Source organism: Schistosoma mansoni, chromosome 3 (assembly GCF_000237925.1).
Source record: "Schistosoma mansoni strain Puerto Rico chromosome 3, complete genome".
Classification (NCBI taxonomy): domain Eukaryota; kingdom Metazoa; phylum Platyhelminthes; class Trematoda; order Strigeidida; family Schistosomatidae; genus Schistosoma; species Schistosoma mansoni.
Window position 1 is genome coordinate 16,699,875 of NC_031497.1, and position 10,536 is coordinate 16,710,410.

The window sequence follows — 10,536 nt, forward strand, 5'->3', positions numbered from 1 at the left end:
GAGCTTATCGCCTCTATATCTGCCTTCCATATGTTGAGACGGGCCAGCGCAACTGATTGACAGGCCATCTCAGCCATGAACTTGAATAAGATGACTGCATGATCACTTCTTCCTAAAGGTGGGAGGAGAGTCATTTGACCGACATCATCACCGTGTGTGAAGACTAAGTCCAAGCGAGACGAGGAACTTCGTAAATCATATCTGGTGAGATAACTAATGTGTTGTAATAAAGCTAGTGCAATTGTGGTTTCTAACAATTTGCAATCAAATGACGTTGTCGATGACCTTACTTCCAAGCTTACCCAGTTTATAGTTGTTGCATTGGTCGCCTACCACAATTTTTTTAAACACTATTACAATAGGACTTGAGTTTGCTTATGAGGAAGTCATCTACTAAACATTCTGGACTGAGACATATTGCAACTAATTCAGTATATTTCCGTCTATATTTCATCCTGCAGCGCACCAGTTTACGTGTTCCTGAATCATGTGTCACTGTCTCAACAGCTCGACAGAAGAACTTTCTTCATAATCTTCAACAATTTTATGGATTAAGAATAGTATCTTAGTATGATTTAACAACACTTTCTCTTTTACCGTTAATATACCTAGGCTCTTAACTGGGGATATCATTGATCTACTGCTACTAGGTACGGAAGACTGTTAAGCGAAAGCTTCAGCTATTTGCACCCTACCTACTGTGGATTGAAAGCGCATATTTTGTATGTTGCGTCACTTCACATCATATTTGTGATGCCAGTTATCGTCTTGAGAGTATGTGCATATTTTTCAACTTACCTCTGTAAACCAGTAAATAAATAACAACAAAAGTAAAAGTTATGCGCGAGACTATAATTTATGGACGAAACAATCGCATTTAAGAGAGTAGATCTTGGATGTTGGAAAGAAATGCATTTATTCATTTGGCTAAATACCATTTTGGCATTATAGATGATTTTTCGTGATAAAAATATGAAACCTAATACCTAATGCTAACATTAGGCTGTAAATCCTCATTCCTCACACTAATATATAACCCTCATCAAACCCTTTCCAATGGACTTAATTGGGAAAATGGTATATACGTTAACATGTACCTTGTCACCTTCTGTCGTAACAGACGAACAAGGAAAAGGAGTTGTACCTCCATGACAAACCGTGTGGGTGTTGTTTGCGATATCAAACTCCTGCTTCTTAGCTATAATCAGAAAATGTTCACACCATTTTCTATGAAACATACCCATTACACGAGTTATATTAGTTCCTGAGTATTCGTCGTTTTAGTAAACATATCAGTGATGTACTTTGGAGTTATTGTACCTTTTCGATCCGAAACGTAAAACCCTGGTAATATGGTGAATCATGCTATATTTATTACCGCCGGTGCCTTAGTAGTTGGGGTAGTAACACAACTTGTATCGGATCTTTCGTTTTGATTAGGAATATACCAAGCTATCATTTTTGCTCAGCTTTTATCTTGGTTAGCGTTTAATTTCATTTTCTCAACTAGGTATGCCATATCTTCCTCTCATGTTATAACATACAAAGGTCTTTTGAGTTTTGAAAAACAAAGGAAGGGCTAGAGGGTTCGAACGATTTTATTTCTAGTTTCAGAATGGGAGTCCATGGATTGTGGGGCATACTCTCTTCCGTCCAAGAATACCGCCCCTTATCCAAAATTGGTTGCGATTCTGTTGCTGTTGATCTCAGTATATGGATTTGTGGAGATAAATCAATTACACCTTTACCTGCACTACATTTAAGGTACGATTTCATGTGAATTTCTGTATGGTCCCGCATATCTATTAAAATTACGTTTACCCTACATTTATTTATCGTCGATACAAATTTAACTACATGGCAGGATACGTTGTAGTTGTGTTCCATTTCATTGGTTGATATTTGTCAGCGATAGTAATTACATAGTACTGAAGGAATAACAAAAGACAGTAGTTGAGTGATCAACAAAATCAAACATAGCTTTTAACAACTTCTAAACTCCAGTTAGGTGATTAAAAATGCATTTAAAATGCCAGTTTAATTAATTCTGCCTTCCTTCAATTGCTTGCTGTACGTGGAAGGCCGTAAAATATGGCACAACTAAGTTTTCTATTGTTCGATAACCTATATGACAACTCCTGTTCAACTATTTATCAATGCAAATTGGCATATAAATCTTGCTCGGTAAAGAACATTCGGGAGAAACTTAATTTGGGATAATTACTCAACGGTTTATTCTCAAGCGATATACAAGTTAGAAACTGCATTTTTGGATGTAACACAATTGTATGTTAACAATACACGCAATTAAGACAAAATTTGTCAAATGAAGGTTTGTGATAACTAAAAGGTTGCGACTAAAGGTCCTATTCTAATCTTAACACATATACCTTCAGTGATGTAATTGAGGTCTTCAATGTAGGATAGTCTTAAAGGGCCTCATTTCTTTTTCTTACTTGGCGGGACGTTCCTGATTCTTACGTATCTTACCAATAAATTATCAAAAACATATCCCTTCGATTTTTAACTTCCCACAAGATTTCCACTAGATGTCATTTGGCTTATTTCGTTTAAACGTTTTGATCACATAAATCCATTAACCTTTGTAACCTATAGTCTTCAGAAATAAGCAGTTGCTCTTAGTCAGTCATGAAAAATACTATTTAAAGTCAAATTGGCTCAAAAGGATGTTTCTGCTAAAATTTTGCTGTTCTCAAGAAGTTAATTTCTAGCGGACATGGAAAAAATGTCAGTCCAATTTTCCAAAATAGGTTCAGATATCTTTGTAATATAACAGCAAAAGAATTTTCTATTCGCCATATGATACTGGAATACAATAATACTATGGTCATTAGACTAGATAATCGACTCATGCACCATATACAGTCTGAAGTCACATTTTTCGTGACCGAAAACATAAAATCAGATTATCAGCCAGATAATCTTTTATTTAACAAAGCAGTTGGAGTCCGTTTACATTATGAGTCCCAAATATAAATTGACCTTTCACATATGACAAAAAACTATGCAGTAATAGTTTGTACATACTAAAGCCTGTTTTCTTCGCTCAGTCGCCAATTACAACTCACTGTCACACGGCACTTCACTTAGGTCCCATGAAGCTGCTCAAACCCTTTGGAGTAGGTTTGGTGGACAGCTTTTTGAACATTCAGATATCAAATTATCTAAAATGTATAGTTACATGAATACTGCTAATAGTCCATATTTCTTTCAACATGCAGACTGAACTGGTAAACATCAAATTCCTTAATAGTATCTTTGATTGATAACCAGAAGCTTTTTCAGTTGCCCTTTAAGTGAGATGAGAAATTCTACTGAACAGCGCGGCTAGTCAGCAATGCTCAATAAGTTTATACTGTACTGTAAACACTAGAAAGATACTTCATGAGTTGTATCCTGGAATAGATTGTGCTTAAGATTGGATTGTTCACGTGACCGGCTTCTAAATGAGGTGGTAGTAAATGAATTCCCAGCATGTGCTTTAAATATTTACAATCAGGTTAAACTGAGGGCTGTTTGAAGCCTAAAAGTAATATCTTACCAAAGATTCCCAATTTCCATTCATATCTTAGACATTAAATGTCACAAGCTTGCTCAGATTATTTGCTTGCCACTTAAAAGTCGTGTTTTTCTACTGGTTTTCAGAAATATCTCTAAAACATCTTTATGTTACTTGTGAACATCTATTGACTAATGTTGCGAAATATTAAACTTTTTTCTGGCTACCCTCCGCCACATAAACTTGACGGTAAATTTACCGACATTCGTCTAAAATATCTTTATAATCCAACTGCTGTGCGTAGTGATACAAAAGTCCTTTTTGTTTTGATTATCATACTTTTAGCTATTTTGTCAGGACTTCATTTTATCCAGCAGAAAGCTGTTATGGTTAAGTCAAATTACTACTTTTCAAAATGATTAGTTTTATCTCAATGTTTCTCTGGGCATAAGTTTTTGTTTGACATTAAGTCCTTATCAGGACACCTAATAGGTATGACTTGTATGGTGATAGTGTATAATAAATCAATCCTCTTATAGTCGGACATAAACGAAATTAACATTTAGTTAATAGTTTGAAAACCTGATTCCAGATTCTTTATTTTTTTCAGTATAATAATCCACTTTTGTTTTCCACAATCAGGAATTTGTTTTTCCGGTTAGTGGGTCTGTTACGTCAAAATACCCTACCTATCGCAGTTTTGGATGGTGTCGCTCCGTCACTTAAATCAGACGTTATGAAACAGAGACAACAAAAATGGTGAGTTGTTTTTCTTGGGAAGCTGTTAATAAAACTAGATTTAGTGTTGATGCTTTAGAAAGAGAATATATCTCCAGTACGTGTCCTTTCATCCCTAAGTTTTATGAGTAGCAGTATGTTTTCACTGTTTCAGGTAGCTAGGTTGAACTTGAAATAAATATCTTGTATAAGGTGAGAAAGTGAATTAGTTAAACGAGACAGGCTGATGGTTGGTGACATTACGACGCAGATATCAAATGACTTTTTGTGTTTGCAAAGATTTACTATATTTGATTCCACTAACGTGGTTAACTAACACTTGGAAGGGAATTATAACAGGCGTCCCACATCTGTTTGACTGAGTTGCAGTCATTAAGGATAGATAATCAAAAATGAATATATTCAAAATTTGTCATTATTGGTGAAACGTTTCTTACAGTGATTGTTGTTCCAGATGTAGAGTGTTAGTCGACGGATCAAACTAGAGTTATTACTAATAGGTGAAATTTTTCAGACGCTTAACACTCCCTAATAGGTAAATTCCTGTGTGTCCAATGATGACTAGAGTTAATAATCAGATTTAAAGCTTCATATGCCCACTGGGCTTGTTTCGTTTTTTTTAAAGTTTTATACTATATCACCGTATATAGATTTTGGTTGACAATAGGATCCAAGACGTGACTTTCTACACTGTTTCTACATTTCGATTTACCTGAAAGCGTTCGTTTTCACATTTCAATTGTCATATTCCGTTCTCAAACGGAAAACTTAACAATTTAAATCTTTTACTTTTAAAATTGAATTAAGAAATTTATGATTGGAAACTAAATAAAATAGCTCAGTTTAAGAAAATATTTAATGTTCATTTTCGTTTTCATTTTTTATTCAAGGATAAGATGTTTAATTAGAATTAATTTCTTCCACTTCTATTCAGTTAGCATTGTCATTTTCAAGATATATTACATCTTGTATTTTGTGTATATTTCTTATCATATTCCTTCCCCACTAAAATTAACCATTGATTTGTTGAAATCGATATCCAGTTATAGGACTGATGATTAACAGCCACTAGAATGACTGAAATTCTTTTTATAAATTATTCAACGATATGATTTTACAACTTCTTGAGTTACAAACTTAATAAAAGAGACAGCTGTTTATTAAAACAGTTTCCGTTGTTGTTAAGTTTTATTTGACCTAGCATTCTTGAACACTTCACTTTACTTGTTCCAGCATCAAAGCACGACTTGGACAGAGACGTCAATATATTCCAAAGCAGACAAAAAGTTAGGTAAATGTAATATAAAAATATCGATGTACATAAAAACCTTATATAAAGGAATTTTAAAGTCTTCTCACCCCATTCATTAGATCTGATTGGTTGCAAGTAGACTAATCAGTGTACGCCAACGCCATTTTGTCTGAAGCATACTTTAATCATGGCTCTATCCTGCTAACGGTCATTCCGACTTCTTCCCAATTCCTATGGGCATAGTGTTTCTAGATACTTTGAGTTCTGTTATATCACCGTAGTAGTCTTGATGTCTGTTTTCTTCAAAATGTGTCGATTGCCGTCATTTTCGTTCTATTCTCTTTTCCTAGGACAGGGAAGATCACAACTCAGAAATGTACGAAGCCAAATCTTAATAGAATACGGTTCTCAAAAGTATCTCAAGAAGTAAGTAGTAAATGAGGATTTTAAGGTTCCAAGATAATTCGATTACCCAAGGGCATAGTAATTTTATTTTCAAAGCCACTGTACTAACAGTTGTATCATGAAGTGAAATGGATTAATTGGTGAATTTACTGAAATATAACTAAAATAATTAAGTCACAGCATCTAAACTCTGCTTTCTTATTTGTTTGTCAGAACACTGGTATCCGAGACCGAAGAAAATCTAAAACGTTCAATTATTTATTTATTTAAACACATAAATATTGGTACAAAAAAGCACCAGATACATATGCGCCATACAAATCTCATTCGATTTGCTTGAGGGCTGTGATACTGCCCAGGTGCCCGAACTGAAGCAGGTGGTTTTCTTAGGGGCCCACATCCGGAGCCTTTGACCGAAAGATCTGATCCACAAGGCAGTGGAGCATCATGAGGAGATGCAGTCCCATGGTAGCCGGTGATCAACGATTGATTCGTACGCCATTTGTTCCCTCAGGATACTGGAGCCCATGTGCACCATTGGTTTGGAATCAGGGTTTTCCTACTCCCCTAGCTGAATGCTCCATATTCACTAACCCGGTTAAAGCGCCGGACATTCGCTTTTCGTCCTCTCAATTTCGTAAACAACAGTAATGCCACGAGAAGGCAGTGAGTAGGACTTCCCTGGCAGAGGCTATATATTCGCTGGTCATGTGAGAGCATTTGGAGAGGGAGAGCGGACTCTCCCCACTCTCGGCCGTACCAGGGCATTTGGGGGCAAAAAACGTTTAAAGTAGTTAGTTGAACCTTTTCTAGTTTCCAACTTGGACTGACTTAAATATCGTGAAACACAAGTACGTAGCTCCTATTATGATATGAGATAGACTAATAAGTAGTCACTATCTGTTATATACTAAACGTTGAAGCACATTTTCGTCTACAGTCTATTTGCGTTCCTCAGAATCACCCTACTTTAGATTTTCTTTATTAACCAATATAACAGGAATGGGGGATGTAGCACAAAAAAAAATGACTACTTTTCCACAATAATAGTCACTGTTATGGAGGTGTTTTGTTATTGCATTAAAGTAGACGTTATAAACGACATTGAGGCCTCAATGACTGTTCAATTTAACATTTCTTTGTTGTGTCTTTTAGTGCATTCAACTACTTAATTCATTTGGCATTCCATGGGTCCAGAGTCCTGGAGAAGCGGAAGCTATGTGTGCATTCCTTAATTCAAATAAAGTAAGTTTTAAAGAAGGACTCACTGTTTCCCCATTAATAGAAAATTAGTTCTTTGGTTTGTGGTTATCATAACTAGATATATCGCTACATGGTATTATAGAAGTACTACATTTGTAACTGTTGTTTTCTATTGCTTCAGATACTAATCTTATGCTATACTTTACTGTTATGTTTTGTGAAATTGCTCATTTGCTATAACTAGAGATTTTGAATAGTATTTGCCAGTCGAACCGGTAATCTATTTCACGAACTGATACACTGACCAGCAAATAACAATCAACACCTTAACACTTATTGGTCTTGGAGCCCCAATCAACCCGGCAGCCAGTCAGGAGACGATAGTAGAAAACAGATTAGTTTTTCATTTTGCCCAATTCAATCATGACTCAAAACTCATATGATAATATACTGACGATCCCTGACCACATACGGCACCAAATAAATAATCACACTTTAAGTATAGTCATACCATGTGGTAGAGGGGGGAGCAAACAGTACGCAATTAGTTAGCAATAATCAGAGAACAGTGAAACTTATAACAACAGTCAATAGGTCCACCGGTAGCTTACAATGAGGGGACATAGAACTGCAACAGTAAAGTTATCTATCAGTTATATGGTAAAAATATGGATAATAATCCGAAAAATAACTCTGAGAATTTCAACTTTCCCATTATTCTTCATGTCATAGCAGTTACCTCATTTCTCAGTTTACACTAATCATATAGGCTTTAAATGAGTATAATTATATCACAGTAGTTTGAATATTTGTTTTCCAACCAGCATGCCATGGGTTTAGACATATTGTCTCGATCCGAATTCTCACCAAATCCATAGACGTTTTCTGATAACTGATTTTTATTAATTATTCCTTGGTTATTTTTAGATATTTTTAATGAACAAGACTATTCCAGCTAAAAGTAAAGAGTTTTTTCTCATTTATTCCTTCAGCTAGTGGACGCTTGTATTACAAATGACGGTGACGCTTTTCTGTATGGTGCTGAGACAGTTTATCGTCATTTCTCAATGGATAGTCGGGTATGTCATGAAAACCATGTGTATTTTGTCCAACTTTTATTCCTTCTTGACGGCTAGTTTATTCAAAAGTCATTTTTTGTTTCTCTTTTAATCTTATCTGTAAGTGAATAAACCAAGACCTTTTTATGAAGTTATTTCAGTTGGCTGCAGATAATCAATGAGGGGCTTTAGGTCTAAGTTTCGCTCAGGTATTCATTAACAAAGAGTTTTCAGAGCCTGAATGAAACTGATCCAAGTCCTCGTCAATCAGCACTGTAGACGGAGCTATTCAAGTCATAACTGAACATTTGAAGAACTGGTTTATTTTCCTTTGAATGGTAACCATTCTTACCCTATTCAACTTTCTCTTCTGTGTTCAGTCGACCACTCTTAAAATGAGATTGCTGAATTAGGTTAGTTTTGGCTGAAGTAACTCAGTAGCACTGTTCCTAACCACCACGTTGGGTGACGCAGTAGATATCGTTATGACTACTTACAGCCTATCTTCAACTACCGAGTAACAAATACAAACTACATAGAATTAGAATTGTTTAAATTAATGATTATTTCGCCAACTTTCCTATCAATCGAATTTGATCAATGCTAAGAACTCCAGAGTAAGATATTAGTTGCTTACCATTGATCAATTAGTGTGAATATTATACCAATACTTGCTTTTTATCACAAGATTTGTAATCTTCAATAAAGTTTGGATTTTTATTCTCATTAATTATGTTCTTATCTCATACTCTCGATGATAATGCTTTTTCACCATACTTATTAGTCTGTTCAGAAAGTTAAAGTATTTTTTTCCCTTTGTTAGTCTAAGTTTCATTTTGAGTCTAGAGCTATTGAGTCTACTAATTTTTTTTTACGAATTTTCCAGTTTCAATTGACATTTCTTAAAAATAAGTGGCTTTGATGAAATGAGCTGTAAATTCATTTTTAACAAAAGCTCGACCATGCTTTGTATACCGAAATTAGAACAGTCAATCAGTACCGGTCAATTTTACAAATAGTGCGATAAGCCAACCCTTAAGTAGTTACTGAAAATACACTGTTTTATTTTATGGATATTATTCTAAATGTCATCACGCTCTCATTTCTCTTTTTCAGGACTCCAGTGTTTGTGTTTTTCACATGCATCGTATACTCGACGTACTGAATTTGACAAAATGTGACTTAGTTCTACTTGGTATTTTGTTGGGTTGCGATTATTGGGCAAGTGGTGTCTCTCGTTTAGGTCCAGTTGGAGCTTTACGTTTGATTTCATCCTTAAAATCTCCAAGCCTGCATGTGGATGAGCATTTCCTCATTAAATTTTTGTCTTGGTTAACAAGTACTTGTCCACAAAATTGCGAAGATTTCAATCTCAATCCATTTGGTCTTCGTGTATGTCCAAGTGTTATAAAAATGTGGCTGCGTGTTGGCGTAGAATTAAAGAATTGTCCGTACGAAGAAGTAAGTTACTGGAAATAAGGAATCTGACTAATTATGTCATTGTTTATCAGGCCGTAAAGGCATTAGTTTTTAGTCTGAGTCGCATCAAAATGCACAGACTTCTTGGTTGAAGTTGTTGAAATAATCTTAATCTATGTTAGAAGACCTAAAGTGTCACGTCTCAACATCGTTGACAATTGGCGCGAATACATTCACCCTTTATCTCCGACTCGAACTTTAATATAAATCCTATCTCATCTTTTTTATTCTACTTATATTTTTGGTTTCCTTTTCCAATACCGCTAGTTCTTACTTTGGGGGTAGGCAGTGACTTATCGTACGTCGAAAAGGTCTTCGATAAAGATTCACAACCTGATTAATATAGGACGGTCCCAACAACAAATGAATGATCAAAGTTTCACTATGTTTGAAGAGATTAAGAATTCACATAGTCTGAGAACGGAACGAAGACTCTGTGACACAGTGACAGATAGGCTTGTTATTTTGAAGCGTCCCAGGCCCGCTAACTAGAGAGAGAAGTCCAAGTTTGGAAGAGGAAAATATATTCCAAAATCAGCCAGAAGCACGAACAATAGCAACATACACTACTCAAGCGTATATATACAGCATAAAAATGTCCTTGGTAGGCGTTATAAAATAGCATACTAAAAGATACAACGGACCAATAGCGTTTAAGATCCTCCCAAGTGGGAAATACGAAATGAGGGTATAAATGAGCGCTTTTGATGCAAAAACAAGAGATTCAAATTTTCGAAATAGGATTACAAAAATAAGGTATTTACCAAGTGAGTTCTGTGGATCTAACATCCCCAACAAGTTTCAAATGAGTTCTGGGAAATTAGGGTTTCATTAAGTTTGTATTTACTGTTTTGGACTGAAAAATTCATGTTCCTAAGGAG

At 35.3% G+C, this 10,536-nt stretch overlaps 1 protein-coding gene across 1 annotated transcript; it reads left to right on the forward strand.

Moving 5' to 3' along the window:
• Window positions 1-1,615: 1,615 nt before the first annotated feature.
• Smp_210700 (putative xp-G/rad2 DNA repair endonuclease family member) lies at window positions 1,616-9,655 on the forward strand (the record flags this gene model as incomplete). The annotated part of the gene is made up of 6 exons (XM_018799426.1): window positions 1,616-1,764; window positions 4,163-4,279; window positions 5,861-5,936; window positions 7,071-7,160; window positions 8,111-8,197; window positions 9,293-9,655. The coding sequence occupies 6 exons, from the start codon at window positions 1,616-1,618 to the stop codon at window positions 9,653-9,655; spliced, it is 882 nt and encodes a 293-aa protein (XP_018651216.1).
• Window positions 9,656-10,536: the final 881 nt, after the last annotated feature.